Source organism: Urocampus carinirostris, chromosome 15, assembly GCF_059441175.1.
Source record: "Urocampus carinirostris isolate Australia breed hairy pipefish chromosome 15, RoL_Ucar_1.0, whole genome shotgun sequence".
Classification (NCBI taxonomy): Eukaryota; Metazoa; Chordata; class Actinopteri; order Syngnathiformes; family Syngnathidae; genus Urocampus; species Urocampus carinirostris.
Window position 1 is genome coordinate 36,027,905 of NC_142363.1, and position 20,074 is coordinate 36,047,978.

General features: G+C 44.0%; 1 protein-coding gene across 2 annotated transcripts in view; it reads right to left on the reverse strand.

Moving 5' to 3' along the window:
* Window positions 1-1,161: 1,161 nt before the first annotated feature.
* Window positions 1,162-20,074, reverse strand: part of sos2 (son of sevenless homolog 2 (Drosophila)) — a 32,416-nt gene continuing 13,503 nt past the window's right edge. Inside the window, exons 8-23 of one of the 2 annotated variants that reach the window (XM_088354617.1) lie at window positions 19,042-19,140; window positions 17,426-17,553; window positions 15,706-16,361; window positions 14,560-14,641; window positions 14,368-14,490; window positions 13,152-13,264; window positions 12,853-13,075; window positions 12,641-12,760; window positions 12,407-12,569; window positions 12,224-12,341; window positions 11,973-12,145; window positions 9,464-9,580; window positions 9,129-9,393; window positions 9,022-9,063; window positions 5,338-5,441; window positions 1,162-2,796 (exon numbers count right to left, since the gene is read on the reverse strand). In XM_088354617.1, the coding sequence (XP_088210743.1) occupies window positions 2,323-2,796; window positions 5,338-5,441; window positions 9,022-9,063; window positions 9,129-9,393; window positions 9,464-9,580; window positions 11,973-12,145; window positions 12,224-12,341; window positions 12,407-12,569; window positions 12,641-12,760; window positions 12,853-13,075; window positions 13,152-13,264; window positions 14,368-14,490; window positions 14,560-14,641; window positions 15,706-16,361; window positions 17,426-17,553; window positions 19,042-19,140 (3,000 nt within the window). In that variant the 3' untranslated portion in view covers window positions 1,162-2,322. Of the gene's footprint in view, window positions 2,800-5,337; window positions 5,442-9,021; window positions 9,064-9,128; window positions 9,394-9,463; window positions 9,581-11,972; window positions 12,146-12,223; window positions 12,342-12,406; window positions 12,570-12,640; window positions 12,761-12,852; window positions 13,076-13,151; window positions 13,265-14,367; window positions 14,491-14,559; window positions 14,642-15,705; window positions 16,362-17,425; window positions 17,554-19,041; window positions 19,141-20,074 lie in introns of both variants that reach the window. The other variant, XM_088354616.1, reaches the window with a different exon arrangement.

Genomic DNA, 20,074 nt, shown 5'->3' on the forward strand with positions numbered 1-20,074 from the left:
TAACACGATTTCCTTCTTAACACAAGTTAATCACTCTTTTTTGGATCCAAATAGCCATAAAATAAAAACTTTTGCATTTTCAAGGGCCACGCCAAATATTAGGACAAAATGCAACCTCACTGCCAAACGTTGTATTTCACTGTGTGTCATTCAATGATTTGATCAAATTTATGAAATGATAATATGGCCAGCACCTGTGTTCCATTTCAATAGAAATATACCACTTCAAATGTGTCCTCCTCCTGCAGTTAAGAGTGTTGTGGTTTTAGTCTTAGTGATTTCAAAACAAGGTGCAGACAGAGTTCTTTAAAAATGTCCAAAAATTCTGCAAACAAGAAATATATCGTCGCATTTACCTGCACTGGGCGAGAGTCTACTAGAGATCCCAAGAGCCAAGAAGAGATCCGTAGGTTGGAGAGCGTTCTCCATCCGGGCCCCGGTGCTGTGGAATGCTCTTCCCCCTGAGATTCAATCTGCAACCTCAGTGGAAATGTTTAAATTTAAGCTTAAAACACACTTATATTCTATAGCATATGAATAACCTAGATTTTATGTTGACAATATCTATGTATTATTTGCCCTCATGTCGGTTTTAGATCAGGGAATGGTGTCATAATAATCTGTGGTTTGCAATAATCTGTGGTCTGTGGAGCCCTTTGAGACTCTTTGTGATTAAGGGCCAAACAAATAAACATGACTTGAGGTTTTTGAGTTTTTCCTTGCCCTCATGTAAGTTTTAGATCAGGGGATGGTGTCATAATAATCTGTGGTTTGCAATAATCTGTGCAGCCCTTTGAGACTCTGTGATTAAAGGCGTCACAAATAAACATGACTTGACATGACTTTGCGCTGTGTGCAGAGATGCGAGTACCTCTACTGCTCACCCGAGCAAGTTGCTGGCCTTTTCACTAAATACTTAGTTCTGTGGGTTTTCTTCATAAAGTACCTCAACAGGGAAATATACATAGTTTAATCAGCTTGCATTAAAATGATTTCTTGGCGACCTACTTCCAAAACAAGGTAAATTGGTGTGACACTCATACCGTAAACCTAAATATACTGGACTGAACCAATAGTTCCTTAGTGTCGCCATACCCCTTCCCCACGCTACAGGAACAATTATTAAAAGGTCCACCGTCGTCTTAAGAAGCAAGTCGAATATAAAAGTGGCTGATTTATTCAACTCATCGAGACCGTTAGTAAGAAAAAGAATACAAAGCGATTCAAGGCCACACAGCGGGCGGAGAACGCAGTCGAGACCCCTTCCCCGTCCCGCAAAATAATTTAGCATCTCTGAAATAAAGCTCACCGGGAGAGTTTGGAAACGGGTCGAAGCGCTCGCCTGACTTTTTTCCGAGAAAATCAAAAAGGCTTCCCTGGTTTCCAGATCGCTCGCGATTAGACCGCGGAGGAGGGTACGATCCTCACTTTATACAAAGGGGGGAGACGAGCGCACGCGAGTATATACAAACTATCCACAAACATGTACAAGTTCTCGGCGACGAGCGACGCGATCGGAGAGCAAAGGCACGTTTGAGCCGCTGTTCCCGAATCCGTGCGGGACCCCGACTGACCTGGCGTCTCGGGAACAGTCACAGTGTGTGGCCGGGGGCCGGTCGGGGGTCTTTTCACCGGAAAACGCCTCGCCTTCGGCGGCTACGACGCGGGGGGGGACTCGCCCCTCGGATCGAGAGCCCATCTCCCGGCGAACTGAAACCGAAAGGCACGGGACGCCCCGGCCAACCGGGACGACCGCCGGCTCGTTAGAAAAACTCCATTGAAAACACGGGATACTTTTGTACAAAAACTGCTACGTTTTGTGTTATGAACTTGAAACCCTTTGCGAATTGTCCATGTCAGGGTTTTGGTTCCAAAGCCTTCTGTGTGAAAAAGCAGGTGGGGCCAATTCCTGTGATGGGGGGCAACCGGGGATTGCCACAAATCCAATAGTAATAAGAGCAAAATGGAGTGTATTAAGCCGGGTGACGTGCATTTTTCTGCAGTGTTCGGTGATGACAAATTAAAAAAGGGACGGTTTTGCTTCGGGAGCCGCTTTCTTCAGGGGCGGGGGGTCCTCGGTGACCCAATGGCCATCCCGGTCGCCCCGCATCCGTGGCATCTGCAAACTCTCGTTGAGGGTGCGTTTGTTTTCCTTTCTCCCTCGGGGAAACTGAATAAGAAGTGGGATCGTTTCGTTTTCGGAGACGATTTCTTCGAGGAAGGAGGCAAACGGGTCGACGGCACCGGAACTCGGGAGGACAACCGTGCGGGTCTCAATGTCGAACCCCGGAAGGCAACTGAGAAACCGAGGATTCTCCGGGGCTAAGGGTCCACCGGGGCGCTGTTCTCCAGCAGGGAGAGGGCGTGGGGGGGCTCCCGTTTGTAGGTTTTCGGCGGCAGCTTGGGCAACTGCGGGCCGGAGTTGTAGCGAGGGGGAACGGGCGGGCCGGTGGCGGGCAGCGGGCAGAGGCTGTTTTGGCTGGCGCTGAGCGGGCATCCTCGGCGGGGCACGCGGGGCGAGGGGGTGCCGGGCGGCGTGGCGGGAGAGGCGGGCAGAGCGCTAAAGTCCCAGTGGTAGCGGCCCACCGGCGAGGGCTGCAGGTTGAGAGGGTAGTTGATGAAGATCTCGGGGGGCCGCTGGGGCACGGGGGGCGGCGTGTCCGGCAGGGGGTCCCGGGGGGGAGGCGGGGGAGGGCTGGGCAGGGGGCTGTCCGAGGGCCCGTTGAAGCCCGGCTTCCGCGTCCTGGGCGGGGGCAGCCGCGGCGGGATGGCGGGGGGGCTCTCCGACCGGGAACTCTGCTGACGGAAACACAGAGACTTTTCGTTTTTCGAGAGGAATTTTTTTTTTTTTTTTTACAATTCTCATACAAATAAATACTCTGAAACCAAAGAACAAACCCTTTTTACAAGCCCAGGCCTCCGTTTTACAAATAAAAATTCTGTATCGTCGAGGGGTCTCCAAGGTGGCGCCCGCCTGAGGGCGGTTGAGGTGCCACAGCTCTGAAAAGAGCTCATCTGATTTGGCTCATTCCCATTTTCAAGTAAAATTGCTTGACTGTGTCTATTGAACCCTGGTTTTAATAATTGACTTAGTAATAAGATCGTAGTCATCATGATAAATTCTTATTTTAGAAATTCAAATGAATATATTGCAGTTGATGGGCTCCTTTCAAGCGAGCGATCTAGTTGTTTTTATTTTTTATCTTTCGATCCGTCTATTTAGATGGCTTTAAAAACCTTCACCTAGCTCCCTTTTAGTTTTTTACCTTTCTATTTAACTATCGAGCTACCTTTTTAGCTATATAACAAGCTATCTAGCTAGCTTTTAAATATTTTCTATCTATATCTTACTTTTTTTGCTACTAATCAAGCTAGATTTTGGGCTCCTTTCTGGCTCGCTTTCTAGCTTTGTTTTTAGCTTTCTCGCTAGTTATCTTTTTAGTTTTTTAGCTAACTATTTTCCTGCCTTTTTAGTTATGTATCAAGCTATCTAGTAAGCTTTTAATATTTTCTTGTGTCCTATCACGCTAAATTTTGGGCTCCTTTCTGGCTCGCTTTCTAGCTTTGTTTTTATCTTTCTAGCTAGCTATCTTCTTAGCTTTTAGCTAACTATCGTCCTACCTTTTTAGTCTTTAACAAGCTATCTAGCTAGCTTTTAATATTTTCTTGCGTCCTATCACGCTAAATTTTGGGCTCCTTTCTGGCTCGCTTTCTAGCTTTGTTTTTAGCTTTCTAGCTAGCTATCTTCTTAGCTTTTAGCTAACTATCGTCCTACCTTTTTAGTCTTTAACAAGCTATCTAGCTAGCTTTTAATATTTTCTTGCGTCCTATCACGCTAAATTTTGGGCTCCTTTCTGGCTCGCTTTCTAGCTTTGTTTTTAGCTTTCTAGCTAACTATCGTCCTACCTTTTTAGTTATTTAACAAGCTATCTAGCTAGCTTTTAATATTTTCTTGCGTCCTATCAAGCTAAATTTTGGGCTCCTTTCTGGCTCACTTTCTAGCTAGCTATCTTTTTAGCTTTGTAGCTAGCTATCTTTTTAGCTTTGTAGCTAACTATCATCCTACCTTTTCAGTTATTTAGCAAGCTATCTAGCTAGCTTTTAATATTTTCTTGCGCCGTATCAAGCTAAATTTTGGGCTCCTTTCTGGCTAGTTATCTTTTTAGCTATTTAGCAAGCTATCTAGCTAGCTTTTTTTTTTTTTTTTTTTTTTACATTTTTTTCATGCCTGACTAACATTTAACCTTTTTGGGTAGTTATCAAGCAAGATTTTGGCTTCCTTTATAGCTTAGTATCCAGCTTTGTTTTGAGCTTTCTGTGTGGATTTTTAGTTGCTGTTCTAGTCTTTTAGCTCTAGATCCCTTTGAGTTTTTTACCTGTTGACCTTTCTAGCTAACTATGAAGCTCCCTTTTAGCTATTTAGCAAGACATCTAACTAAGTTGCTATTTAGTGTGTGCCTTCAGCGTTAATTACTAACCAAAAGTAGTTTGACGCTTGAGAAAGGTTGGAGATATACCGCACCTTCTGTAGCCATTATTTACAGTGGCTTGCAAAACTACTTGGCCCCCTTGAATTTTGTGACCTTTTGCCACATTTCACTTCAAACAAAGATATAAAACTGTCATTTCCTGTGAAGCATCAACAATAAGTGGTACACAAACATGAAGCGGAACACACTTTATTGGATATTTACAACTTTTCTAACAAATAAAAAACAAAAAAAGTGGCTGCGCAAAATGATTCAGCCCCATTGAGTTAATACTCTGTAGCGCCACCTTTTGCTGCGATTACAGCTGCGAGTCGCTCGGGGTATGTCTCCATCAGTTTTGCTCATGGAGAAACTGATATTTTTGCCCGTTGCAGGTGCATTTATACAGATACTTGATTCCACACAGGTGGATTCCATTTACCATCGTTGGTCATTTAGATCAACATTGAATCATTCAAAGATCCTCACTGAACTTCTGGACAGAGTTTGCTGCACTGAAAGTAAAGGGGCTGAATCATTTCACACCCACTTTTTCGTTTTTTATTTGTTAAAAAAGTTGAAAATATCCAATAAAGCGTGTTCCACTTCATGATTGTGTCCCACTTATTGTTGATGCTTCACAAGAAATGAGAGTTTTATATCTTGATGTTTGAAGTCTGAAATGTGGCAAAAGGCCACAAAAACCACTGTACTCTACTCTCTTAGGGACTGTTTAGCCAGTCCGAATGCATAACACAATCTGCGAAGTAGCGAAACTGAAAATGAAAGCGCATAATAGCAAAGGATCACAGCAGTATCAAGGTTTTCTTCTGGGATTCCTTCAATAAGGAGTCACGCGGCCCCTTACTTTGCTTTCCGACACGGTGTCCTTCCTTCGCGGCGGTAGCGGCGGCGGTTTGAGGAGCTCTTCGCCCAGCTGGTGGAGGCTGCCGCACGACACCGATTGGAACTCTTGAAATCAAAAGATACCGTTCAACACAATTTCAACTGTGCATTTCAAAAGTCACATAACCGCGCTAAGGATCGCCCGAACCCGGGTCGATACTGATTGTCCAAGATGGCGGCGCGCGCGAATGCAGCGGCTTCACGGGCTCCAGTTCGTCTTTTGTTTTTCAGTGTTCTTTTATCCCTCAAATTTCCCTTCGACTCCTTTCGCAACTACAATAACATCCACAACACAGACCACCGGATCTCCCTGGGTGATCTGCCTGCCGACAACGACGGAGCAAAAGAAAAAGGCTGCCAGTCGGGCCTGGGCTAAGAAGGCTAGCACACAGACCAGCGCTCCCGAGCATGTTCCTAACCAACGCCAGATCCATCGTCCACAAAATGAGTGATTTGGGCCGCGGATCGCCACCAACAGCTTCGTCCGATATTGGAGTATTTTTGTCATCACGGAGTCTTGGCTTTCCCGACGACGCAGTCCAACGAGCAGGACGCACGCTTCACTGGCACGAACGAGACGGAGACTCCGGTAAAAACAGGGGTGGGGGACTATGCGCTGCAATGACAGACGAATCATTGACACACACTGCTCACTCGATATAGTTTCTAGCAGTAGCATGTAGACCCATCTATTTACAGAGAGAGCTAACTGTGGTCATTGTGCTTGCTTTTTACGTTCCACCGGATGCTAACGTTAGCATAGCACTAAATCTCCTGCCCACTGCTATCAATAAACAGCAGCTTGCACACCCCGACGGAGCTTTTATCGTCGCCGGCGACTTCAATCGGGCATTATTAAGGACTGTACTTCCCAAATCCATTCAATACGTGGACTGACCAATTAGGGAAAAAACACTGGACTGTGTGTGCAGTAAGATCAAACATCTAGTTGGATCCGCCCATCTCTGTCTGTCCCTCACCCCCTCATACACAACCCCTTTGGAGGAAAACAAAGTCTATACAACAAGAACGGTACAAACATCTTCTTTGTTCCTTTATCTCTTTGTTTTCCTTATATCCTCACTGTAAAATGTGGACCTGGAGTGCCACATCCAATTTCGTTGTCACAATATATACCGTGTTGTAACTATGACAATAAAGGTACATTCTATTCTATTCTATTATTGGTATTAAGATAAATAAATGAGGCTTAGAAGAAACTCGTATAAAAGGTGCACCAAGACTTAAAAAGCTCCCTGAAACTTTTGACAACAAATCGATGAAAATGTCAATACAGCCAACTTGACAACTTAAATCCCCCAAAACAAAAATTGCACAGAAATACCAGCGAAGCCGACGAATGGAAAAGTGTGACCGCTCCTATTTCAGAAACAGATTAAGCAACTCAAGTTATAGCAAGAGAGCTAATCACTTCCACTTTAGCGTGCTTTTTATGCTATCTCACAGTCATAAACACAGGCAGTTGATTGACCAACTCATGTTATGATAAGAGCTAATCTATCGGGCTTCACCTGAATGCGCGTCCCTAAAACAAGTTAATTCCACTCTCCGGAATGAAAAGGAACAAAAACAACCTAAAACTAAAGGAGTCCGAAAACAATGTTAACCATAACATTTTTGAAAAGACATTTTTGAAAAGACCAGCTAGTTCTTCCGTGTATTTTCATATAACCCCTCGCCGATGGACTCATTGACATTGGTTATGTGGATGCACTGAATTGCGTGATTCAAATAAAACTCGAATCGCTTTGTGATTGTTGATACAAGAAATCACAAGTTGCTGATAAGCAAGCCGATTCAGAGAAAAACATTTCCGATTCCGAAAAAAAAAAAATACTTTCGACGTCACGTGATGAATTTCGAACATGGATGAATGAACAGATGCAATAAAGAGCGTTCCCTCTCTGCCATATTTCTGTCTCTGCGTATATTTTGGGGCGACGCCCAACGACGTCCTCTCCAAAACAACCTTTTACCATGAATACATGAGAATTTTTACACAAGTCATCTTTCACCAAAGGCAAAAACTGACAGTGCAGGAAATCAAATGAGGCTCAGCAGCAACTACCACAAAAGTACATCAAAACGTTAATAGCTACTTGATTTTTTTTTACGATAAATGAAATCTCAATCAACCAACGCGACTTAAATTCACTTTTGAAAAAAGTGCAAAAACGAATGGAAATGGAAGTGTGGGCGCTCCTTTTTTAGAGCCAGGTTGACCAACTCATGTTATGTTAAGAGCTCATCACTTCCACTTTATCTTGCTTTTGATGCTCCCTCTCAATCGCAAACACACACGCTTGATTGATATATCGGTCTCTACCTGAACGTGCTTCCCTGAAACAAGTTAACTCCACTTTTTATGTTATCTCTTGATCACTAACAGGCACGTTGGGACAAGTTGGCCGAGTTGCTACTCTCCCTTGCTTTAGCAGAGAGTCTCAGCTTCACGAGACTTAATAATCTGCGAGTCAAATGAAAAAATGCCAATATTATTTTATATATTTGTCAAATTCCAAAATGAGGGTGCAGATTATCGGTCGATCTATAATCCGCACCCCTGAACACGCACCCAGACTCTCTCCCGGCCCCCACTCAACTGCGCACCCACCAGGGTCTCATGAAATCCTATGGGAAACACTAGTTGTGCCATGACCTTCTTGTGGACAAATTTAATCTTGTTTAGTTCTCAACATTTATTATTTTCCCCATGTTGGGCTTTTGAGTTTTTCCTTGCTTGCATATCGGTTTAAGATCAGGGGCCTGGTCCATTGTGGCCTGTGCAGTCCTTTGTGATAGTTTGTGGATAAGGGCCGAACCAAATAAAATGTGACTTGACTTGAACTGTGCCATGAGGCTGTGTGATTGCCTGCCCCCAGACTGGAGCCTCAGCCGAGTCCTGCATAAGACAACATTGGTACCTGTTGGCAGTCTGCTTGGTGCTAGGGGTTGAAATTGGGAGGTTTGTTCACCTGATAACTCGTAAAAATCAGTAAAAAGACCAAAAAACAAAACATGAGGCTGTTTGGCATCACCGCTAAAGGGTGAGGGTGTGTATATAAGAAAAGGTTCACGCTTCAGAGCTAGATGTTTAATTCTGATTCTTAGGTGAAATCCCATGTTTTTTGTCAGATCCCGTCCATTGTTTGTGGAAGTACTCATGGATGCTTACGCCGTAGCGCACTTAGCAATTTAAAAGTTATTGTGCTACCGAAGGCTGAACACAGTTGTCCCCCTCAATAATAATGAAATCCAAAAATTCATTAAATATTTTGCTTGTTCTCGCCCCTCACGATGTGTTGATTTCCAAACTAGGAACATGGAAACCAAGCAGCCCAGAGAGAATTTAGGGGGAATGAATCGAAGGTTCGCAAGTGGATGGAGCTGAAAGGGATCGTGTGTTTTACCTTGTAATCGATACTTAAATAACTTTTTGGGAAATACGCAGACTTGATGTATGCTTGTCCGTGTTGTCGTAAGGTGGCCGCAGCAGAGGGCAACCTCGCCCTATAGTGTGGTGCGCCCTGTCTAGTGTTAAATACGGAAATAGAAAAAGACTGCTCCTTATAACACGGTGCGACCCGTGCTCATGAAAATACAGTAGTAGGAGATTTGTACTCACTTGAAGGCGGCAGGAGAACCGGAGCAAAAATGGAGTTGGAGCCTGCGCAAGAAAGAGACAATGTAAACTTTTGCGCGATCACCACCCGAAGAGGGCGCCAGACTCACCGCCGTAGGAGCTGCTGAGGTCGTGCTCCATGAAGACGGAGCAGAGGTCCGAAGAGGCCGACTGCGGCGGCGTCGGCGTGTTAGGGGAGGTGGGCACGGAGGCGGAGGCCGGCGTCTCGGCGTCCGTCTCGGCGATGCTCCGGAAGGTGATCTTGTGGGCCGGCTCCCTCTCCAAGGGGACGGGGTGGCCCTTCAGGGTGCCCGAGGTGGAGGTTCTCACCGGCCGGATCCCCGGGGACTTGAGGGTGTAGGTGGTCTTTCTGGGCTGAGGACACACGGGAAGCGTTGAGCGGGAATTTTGTGGGCGAGGGTACGCGAATCGATGGACGCCTTACAAAGCGAGGGGCTTGTCTGCAGTTGCGGGGCTCGATCTCCATGGACATGTTGAACAAGTAGTCGGAAAACTCCTTTTCGTTCCTGTTCCCCATCGGGTTCAGGTTCTCAAAGAACCTCTGAGGAATCAAAAGAGGTTTCTCATTGATTTTTGGATGAGTGTCAAAGCGTATAAAAGGCGATGCAGTGGTAACTCGTTATACGAGCGCCAATACACACGGGGTTCGTACAAACCCTTTCAAGGCCAATTTTTCCATTTTTCCAGTACCCTTAAAGCACATGTGTCAAACTCCCGGCCCGCCGTGTAATCATATCCGGCCCGCGAGATCATTTTACATTATTGTTATTAATGGCCCTCCAGTAGCTCAGGAGGTAGAGAGCTCGTCTTGGGATCAAGGGATCCCGGTTCGAATCCCGGCTCGTCCGTGTTACATGTCGAAGTGTCCTTGGGTAAGACACTGAACCCCTAATACCCCCAACAAGCAGGTTAGCGTCTTACATGGCTGCAATACAAGGCCGCTATTGGGAAATGTGGAGCACATTGTAAAGCGCTTTGGGAAGTCATTGACTTGAAAAGCGCTATAGAAATGCAGATCGCTTCACTTCATTTTCATTTAACAACGCCGACTTATCCCTGGACATCATATTCTGACGTTTTAGTCACTGTACCTATTCCTTCATATATCACGTATACTATATACCAGGGGTCGGAAACCTGTGGCTCACGAGCCAGATATGGCTCTTTCTATGAGTACCTATGGCTCAGAGACAAATTGAATTGCATGCAAATTTTCTCAGTCTCGTTCAAAACTTGAGCCATTGATCCTGTTCAGATACACGCAAAGCCAAACCCAAGCTGAATTACAAAGCAGTACTTTTCAGCATATATAGGGAACATTTTCTCTACAATTTACAGTCAAGGTGGCTGTACAACGCTAAAGAATCCTTTATATAAAAGCTCACTATATAATCTGTGCCCAGTGTTCAGATACTTTTTGATGAATCCACGGAACAAATTGTAAATACGCCAAAACACCGGAAGAGAACTTAAAGTTATTTGATTGGGCGAGTGGGAGGGATGGGTGGAGCTATGCAAAAAGTGCAAGCACTCCTTCCCATCTCGCCCTACTCCGTCTGCGCCAAAGGTAAGCACATCAGGCTCCCTGTTCTCAGAATGTTGTGCCGTTTTTACAAAATAATTTGTGTAGCATTTTCATGTTTCTACTTTTGACAGGAGATATATTAAGGAGAGCAAAATCTTTTGGGATATTTAAGTTTTTTTTAATATATACGTTGACATAGGAGCAAAGGAATTTGAATGTTATTTTAATGTTAAGTTCTAAGTTGTATAATTTAACGAGATATTTTTATTTACAGCAAAATAATAAATACTGTATCAGTGATGTAAGGTTTAAATTGAATAGTCTTGTCTGTTTTTATTCATATTTATGTTACAAAAACATTCAATTTAAGTGTGTTCAATACATGTTTATCCTGGTTGGCCCGCGACCTTAAGTGTGTTTTGAATTTTGGCCCCTTGTGCAATTGACTTTGACATCCCTGCCTTAAAAGGAACAAATCCAGCACCAATCAACGTTATTTTGGTGTTGACTTTGATGTTTATCTTCCTGCTAGCACATAGTTCGTGCTATTTTAAGCCGTTCGTATCCATGATTTTTTTGTGTCAATGGGCTGCTATAAACTGAGATAAATTCTGCCTCAACAACGCTTGCACAGCTTCAATACGTCACACTTGTTTACTAACTTGGAAATCGATGTTGGCTAATAATAGAGTACAATAAAGAGGACAAAAAAAAAGAAAGTACTGGAAAAATGAGCCACATTTGGATTTATTATAATGATATCGACTGCTCCGAAGCAAAATGCATTCAATCTTTCCATCGACTGCTCATCATTTGTTTTTTGTCTTACTTATCTTAATTTATATTTTTTGCGCGTTTTTTCAGAAGATCTGTGTCTAAGTTGGTTAAAATAGAATTGTAAGAATTTTATCCTTTATTTATTGCACTGAAAAGTTTAATTTATATTACATTGTTCTGCATTTTCAGGGATTTTGTGTTGTTTAACTTTAAATCTGTTAAGTGTGTAATAATCTATTTTATGGGGGTTATTTTTGGTAAATATTTTGATTTATGTTTCATGTTTTGTCAGGGATCAGCTGTAATTACAAAATATTTTGGTGCATAACGTTTTATTGTTATTGATAAACATTAAAACAAAAACAAAAATCAGAGGAGCTGTTTGGGATGAGCCGGTTTTTCAAGTAAAGCTGTCCTCTTGGGTGCGACCAGTAGGAGACGGTGAAGATGTGCTTTATAGCTATTAAAATTTCCCTTTGATCATTTTGGGAAGTAGGGAAAGGGGCCCGTTAGTTTTGAACGACTTCAAATGGAAAGAAAGTCAAGCTACCGGCAATATTTTGTAACGATTCAAGCCCGTATGTAACAGTACCACCGTAAAGAAGATTTGAAGCAAATGAAAGAAACCAACCCGGACATCGTGCTCCACTTTGAGGCAATAAGGCTGGTTTTGGTACTGCTGGATTTCGCCTGTGATTTCCGCCACTTTCCTCCTCTTACTGAAGTTGATGAGCTCCTTGCCGTGGCGTTTGAGAAAGTCCGGGTTGCCCTCCTCCGTCTTGAGGATGTTGGTCAGGTAGATCCCTGTGTACGGAGGACACGTCTGAACTCAAAGCGGCGGACAAACGGGGACGCTCGCTCGCTCGTTCGAGGCGGCCGTACCGAAAAAAGGCACACAGGGCGGATTGATGGACTTGAGTTTGGCTAAATACTTCTTGAAATGGTCTTGACTGAGCTCCACAGCCTCTTCCAGGATCTTCTTCTTCCTCTCGGGTATGGCCTGCAGGCACAGAAAGCATTTTGACGAACTGCAGGCGGACATCGGTTCGTCTATGGACTTCGGACCTCGTAAGTGTGGTCCAGCCGGTAGACGGGGACAGAGTTGATGGCGCTGACCACTTCCAGCACGCCGTTGAAGTTGTTGAGCTCCTGGAAGACCTGCAGGATCTCGATGACGCGAGTCCAGACCGCCACGCGCTCCTCCAGGTTCATGGTCTCCACGATGCACCTGCCACACATTCGGAGGTCCAGCGTTCCTGCCCGTCGGCGGAATGTTCCGATCGCCGGCGCAGTACTTACTTCTCAAACCAAAGCGTGAGGTTGGTGGTGTGCCGGATCATCCGCAGCAAGTTGGGCGAGTTCTTCTCCTTGTCCTCTTTGGTCCACACACTTCCCACGAGCTCGGACGGGCGCACGGCTCTGTCCGGGCAGGAGCCTCGTTAAGGGCGTTCACTTGGCCCGGCCGCCCAGGCCCGGCAGCCCAGGCCCGCAGCCCTCGTCTGCCCGCTTACCTGTACAGCTCCGACTCCAACAAGGTGAGCTGGCGGGCGATCTCGATGGGATGGAGCGTCATGAGATCGAAGGAGTCTACCTGGCCGGCGCGAGAGATGTGCCACTCAATGGGCGGCGGCGGGCTCTCGAAGGTGATGTTGTGGCTGACGCCGTTGGACTGAGTCTGCAGCTTGCGGCGGATGATTTTGTTGATGGACTCCACCCACTTGCGCATGGACTTGCCTGCAGTGGAAAAAAAGACGAGAAATCGTTTGAATGGCAGCTTGCAAGAAATCGTTGCTGTCCGCTGTTTTGTGACCTCGCAGTTGGATTTTGCTGGTGATGTATTCCTCCAAGCGCGACCTGAGATCGGGGTCGTTTTCAAAGTCGTAGAAATGATGCTCCACCCACTGGCGGAAAACGTTGAGAACCCTGCCGAGCAAAGACAGGAGTACAACTGATATAATCGCACTTGAGATCCTCAGGCATTCACCAAGTCGTCGTCAGTTTCGCTGAAGCTGTTCAGGCAGCATTGATTTCACCTCTACAAGGCTAGTGATGAAATTAGATAGATAGATAGATAGATAGATATTGTATTCATCCCCATAGGGAAATTCACACTTCACGTTGTTCCTTATCTTCCATGTTTTTTTTATCGCTCTCTCATTTGTTTCTCTTCTCCCTATCTTGTTTTTCTTCCCATCTTTCTTCACTCTCTGGTTTTATCTTTCTTTTTCTCTGTTTTCCTCTATCAAGAGGTCACAAGTTCAATTCCCAGCTACATCGTGTTATATGTAGAAGTGTCCTTGGGCAAGACACCGAATCCCTAATGCCACCAATAAGCAGGTCGACGCCTTCCATGGCTGCATGGCCGCTATTGGTGTGTGTGTGTGTATATATGGGTAAGTGTGAAGCACACTGTAAAGCGCTTTGGGAGGTCTTCATTGACTTGAAAAGCACTATATAAATGCAGACCATGCAGACCTTTAGGGTGGACCTGATAACCTACGAGATTCAATAAAATTAAAGGTCTCAAGGGAGGACCTTCAACAGTCCTTTCCATCATAATTAATGAACGATGATGACGGTCGGACACAATCGCACTTGAACATGGACTGTTTTCATGATGCTGCTATTGAATTTTAATGGTACTTTGTGTATATTGGGTTTTTATCTCTATTTATTCTGAATATTCATGGTTCTTTGTTTTTTCATTTAACTACAAACGGATGACTGCATGCTCCAAATGAGGTTTCGTTGTTCTTTGACAATGACAAAATATTTTTCTGAACTCTGAATAGGTTGGAATTTTAGTACGATTCTCTCCGCAAGTTCAAATGTCATCGATGTCTTTTATTCTTTTTTTGAGCGTGCAACTCGCTACAACGGGTCAGGTGCAATCGACATTTCGTTCTGTGTACATTGTTACACAGAATGACAATACAAGGAAATTATTATTATTATTATTATTAACTGGGTGGCAATAATTCAAAGGGAAATCGAATCCGGCGCCGACCCCGCACCGGCGACCTTACCTGAGTTGGACCGGCTGCACGTATTCCTTCCGGAACCTCTGAAGCTCAGCCGCCATGGGTTGTTCGCCGTTCCACAAGGCCTGCCGATCCTCCTCGGTGGGCTCGGGTTCCGGGATTTCGATCCTAAAGGGACCCAAAACGGGAGTGTCTTTTCCATGCGAGCGAAAAGACTTTTGGATGCGGGACCGATACCTGTCGATCAGCAGAGTCAGAAGCTCCTGCGGCTTGCAGAAGGATCGGTACGTGGTCAAAAAAGTGCGCACAAAATTGGGGTCTAGAGGGAGGAAAGAAGAGAGCCAGTGAAAAGTAGGGCGACAAAAATGAAGAATACAAATAGTCAGCAACGAATTATTGTTGACTACTGGTGCACTTTTTTCCATCAGAGTGAGGCATCTCTGCATGAATTCAACCAACTAGTTTTTTGGGGTTAAATCTTTAAATATGATAAACAGTCCCATTCACAATAATTATTTTACTTTTTACTTTATTTATTTTACTTATTTAAGGCTGCGATTGACGTGGATGGATGGTGTTATGAGTGCTCTGCAGGAAAAAGGTCTCAATCTAGTGGAAGCTAAAGCTCTTGTTTGTGATAGGAATGCGTGGAGAGGTGTTGTAAAAGGGATGTTTGGACGCGTTCTAAGGGATGAGCAGGGCACCCCTATGATGCGGCAGGGGTAAACCAGCAAAAGCGGATGGGCCCTGCTGTTGAACAGAAGAGTGTGTTGTGTCATGGCCGCTTTCTCGTGTCCCATTTCACCTGGAGGGGACGAAAGCATGACCGACTTGGATGCCGAGGTGCTTAACTTGTTTGGGTGTTTGGGCATTTGGATTGGCCATGGTCACATTTTTTTTTTGCTATTTTTTTCCCTTTTTATTTTATTTGTTATTGTATGTGTTTGTCTTGTTATCGGTCACCCTTCTTGAAGGATATGACCAAGGTAGATAGATAGATAGAATTTATTTACTGATGTTTTTCTCTGCAGCGCTTTCCATTCCCTTGAAATTTGTTAAAAATTGAAACTTTCACGCCATTTTTTTGTGATGATGCAATGTTCACTTCACTTTTGAATAAAAACGGTCTTGCCGCCCTCTGCTGAACTTAAGTTTTACAACAACTCTTAGCATCACAATGTAATTCTGCACACTCTTATTGGCATCAATTTAACATAAATCACGCGGAACACCCAATAGATGATCAAATCAGAATTATTATGAAATGTTATCGATTGTTTTTTGCGGCCCTAAAACAGAACTCAAGCATTTTCCCGGATTTCAAGCATCAGTCACAGCCCTAGCCCGATGGACCGAGTCCACGTCGGTTATCCTAATTCTTACCGGCATACATGTGGTAGGTGAGCCTCTCGATGAGTTTGATGACGGTGCCGGCCTTGATGATGGGGATCCCCGTCTTGCTCTGCACTTTGTCCTCAAAGACGATGTTTTCCTCGGAGTCCTGCACGGCGAAGCGGTAGAGCTCGGGCGAGGGCAGGCGCAGAGGATGCGCCCGTTCCTCGCGCTGCAGCACGGCGTCCAGCATGCGGTCCAGCGTGGAGCGGTACTGCAGGGTGACCAGGGCCGCCATCCAGGCCGCCTTCTCCTCCTGGCCGCGGGCGCAGAAGACGGCGCAGTTCTCGTCCCGGCCCACCAGTTCGAAGGCGTGCCGGAGCTCGGCCGAGTCCTCCCGGTCCACGATGCGCACCTTGCGCAGCACGAACTTCTCTTTGAGCCGGTAGTCGGCGGCGCTCCCCGAGCCCGGCAGCCTGGAGCTCTGGTTGGCCTTGCAGCTGATCATCAGGCCGTCGAAGAGGAAGTTGTGGCGCTCGTGCTTGGCCCCGGCCCGCAGCAGGGGGCCCTCCAGGATGAACTCGCTGCAGCACTGGCCGATGTCTTTGCCCTCCCAGCCGTCGATGCTCTTCTGGATCTCGTTCATGCGCTTGATGGCCAACTGCTTGCTCCGCACCTGACGACTGTACAGCCGGTACATGGGCTCCCTGAAATGGAGGGAGGGGAGGCGCGGAGCAGAGAACAGGGTTCGAACGCCAAATTTTCCAGTGCCTCCAAAGTAAGAAAGCCCTTATTTTTGATGACTGAAATAAAGTCGCCATCTTGCTGCTAGAACATACTTTGTGCTACTTTGAGGAGTTCCTATCAATCTAGGATCTAGTGTTTCTCAGAGTATCCGTCTTTAAATTGGTTAAAATAGAATTGTAAATAGTTAATTATTTTGCATTTTATTATTTATTTATAGCACTAAAGAGTTAATATTCTTAATTATTTATTCTTTAGAATTTTCAGGGATTTTGTTTTGTATTCTACTTTTGTTTTTGTAGTTCTGTGCATATCCATTTATATTTCACGCATTTTTCTGATTTCTTCTCAGGTAGTGAGAGTTGGATTCTGAGGCCCCTTCTCAAGGTTTCTTTCTTCCTCACGCTGAGGTTTTGAGTTTTTCCTGGCCCGCATGTTGGTTTAAGATCAGGTAATGGTGTTATTGTAATCCTGTGCAGTCCTTTGAGACATTTTTGTGATTAAGGGCTATATAAATAAATGTGACTTGACTTATCAATTTCACAATGCAGTGTTAAACACACTTTAGATTGTTGAACTGTTTACTTTTGTTGAGCGAAAATATTTTGACGTACAAAAGCATACGTCTACTTGACCAGTTGTATCAGGTTGTAAGAGTTCAATATATTAAACTCACTTATTTTTGTTTGTGCCGATTATTATTTTTGCTACACTTCAAGTGTAGGATAAATCTGCTGCTGGTTAGGTGCCATAAATATTACAAGGTTCCATAACGACTGCCTTTCTCTATTCAACTGACTCAAATACTGGTCTGCAAATTTCAAATTCTTTGAAATACTGTAATTTCTTTTTTTCAAAGTAATGGAAATAGCTTCTTTCTCCAGTAACTAGTCACTTTGACCATGGAGTAATTCAGCGACCAACTCTGTTACTTTTAGAAAGTATTGTGCACAACAATGCTAGTAACCAATAAGTGTTTTTCAGTAAAGTGGCTTCAAATGAGGGCAATAAAGGATTGACACAGTACCCGGGTTTGCGTCGAGGCTGGTGCTTGGTGTAGATCCGCTCCACGCTGCACTGGAGGTTGAGCAGCGCCGTGATGGCCTGCTTCAGACACTCCCTGTCGTCCTGGTCTTGACTGCGTTCCTGAAGTTGCTACGCAGCATCCAACAGGCGGGAAATCAGACAAAATAAAAACTGTAGATGGCGCTCCATCCACTCACACGCACAAGCACTGTCGGTAGTTGCCAGTAACAGAAGGACCCCAAAACCTTTGGCTTTGAGGACAAATTCAGGGTTCCCCCAGGAACTTTCTATTCAAATGCAAGACTTTTGAAGACCTTATAGGACCACATCCAATGAAATTGAGGACTTTTTTATATATTGTACAGTTATTGACTATCACACAGATAACACAAGGAAAAATGAAGACGATTGAGAGCAATGTTCCCTGTAATTTTCCTTACGGGTCTGAGCGTTCATACAAAGTCGGTGAGCAACGCTTGAAACAACAGTGAGCTACCATAATCCCAAGTGTGGCAAGATAATGAATTATCAAACATGTCCAAAACTTGACATCAAGTTACATTTTGCCGAGTTTCCGGCAATGCAAAATTATTTTTCACTTTTGAATGAATTGACTCATGTATTATTACAAAGGTTGTACGGCCTACAAACGTCGTTTGTTCTTACAATTCTTTCACAAGATATCCATTTCTTTTTTTTTCTGCTATCTTTTGTCGCATAATACTAACATTTTGGGGCTTATTTAGTCAGTTGTAAGATACAGAACTCTACTTAATCACATTTTTTAGTGGAAGTAAAATGTTGGCAACAAGATTCACTTGATATCATTGGAAATTATTTGAATGCAACACAAACTTTTTCTTCTTTTTTCCGTGTTTTCATCTACTTTTTTTTTTTAATTCCTTTAAAAAAATCTCATTGTGTTTTTTTTTTATCCGAGCAGTTACTTTTTTCTTCTTGTTCTCTATTAACTTTTTTCCTACATTTCTTTCTTTTCTTTTTTTCTGGCTTTTTTTCCTTCTTTTTTTTCCTCTTCCTTTTGTTTCTTTTTTTTCTCAGCTTTTCACTACTTTTTCATTTTGGTATTTTTTTCTTTTTTGTTCTATTCCCCCTTTTCTAATTTTACATAATATTTGGCCATGTTGGGATTAAAGAAGCAAAAACAAACCGAAGAGCCGTTTAGGACCCGAAAGAGCCGGTTCCTTTTAGTGAGCCGAGCCGAAGAAGCCGGTTATCGACAAACTCTACTAACTTTACTCAACTTCGTTCTACTTCGACTCGACTTCAAAATACCGCATTTAGGACACAACGTCAGGGGAACCCGTGTATTTTTACCTTTATGCACTGTAACTTTGACTGAAATCGCTTCTTAATTAGTAATTTTGAGCACTCATTTTTTGTGTGCTGGTTAGATTTTCTTGTGCGCTGAGAATGTGCGAGCAGTGCGCAGCTTAGAGGGAACACTGATTGAGAGTTAATTTAAGACTCGTAGAAAAATTTGAAGACCTTTTTGAGGCCTAAACGTACGGTGATCATATCTAAGACTTTTTCAGGTTCTTAAGACCTGGAGGAACCCTGAAACTGCTCACCTGAGCAACGTCATTCATCCGTGCTTACCTGCAGGAGCTCGAAGTAGTGCATGCAGTGGTAGACGGGAACCATCATGAGCTGAGGGAGGACGTACTGAACGGCCTCTTTGAAGCCTTCTGCTACGGACTGAAACAACAGCAGGCATTGACCGTCAATTGATTTTGGTCTTCATGGGTTAATCGATAAAACAGTGAGCCCTTTGGTTTATCCTGGGGGTTACGTTCCAAATCCATCAAGTACAAACCCTGATTTTTCTCAATTATTTTACAACTAAATACACTATTTTATAACCCCTTAATGTTCCCGTGAAATTGGCCTTGAACCCCAATCCAAAACATACACAAAGACAATTGAATACTGTTCTTGAAGCCTTTGGAGAACAAGGATGCTTAAGGTTTCTTTTGAAAAGGAAGACTCTCGAGTTTTCACCCGACGAGTGCTACTAACATTGAGTCATCCAAGTTGGAACACACAGAACTCTAAGGCTTTTCCTCTCGCCAGAATTTCTTTTTGCAATCAGATGCCTGCAAAAGAGTGTAGCATGGGCATCTTAGCTGAAAAAGAGCCGGGACAATAGCATGAAGCCTTGCCTGGTCACAGGTCAAATTTGATCAGTATCTGAAAAAGATTGTTTTTTATTTTTCTCGAGGTATGTCAAAGTGTTTCCAAAAGTGGCCATTTGGAGACAACCAGTTACAGCCCTAAAAACTTTGCAACCGCGTATTTTACTTCCTTTGACAACGTGAAAGAGTTGTAAATGTTTGACTTCTCTTTCCAGAAGTCTATTCCTGTTTGTGCACTATGGATCCCAGGCTGCATTTAAGCACGTTTATTCTTGGCTAATTTTTTTTCGAGCACTGTTAGTTTTTGCTTTAAGTGAAAAATTATAAATGCTTGATTGTGTTGAAATTTTAGTTTATTTACTGCAAAGGGTTAAGGAAAGCTGTTCAAGTTGAATTTCAATTTATAATAAACATTCTGTTTCCTTTTGCATTTATAAAAATGTCCGTCCCCAATTTTTAAGCTTTTACAGCAAATGAAAATACGCTCCAAATACCGC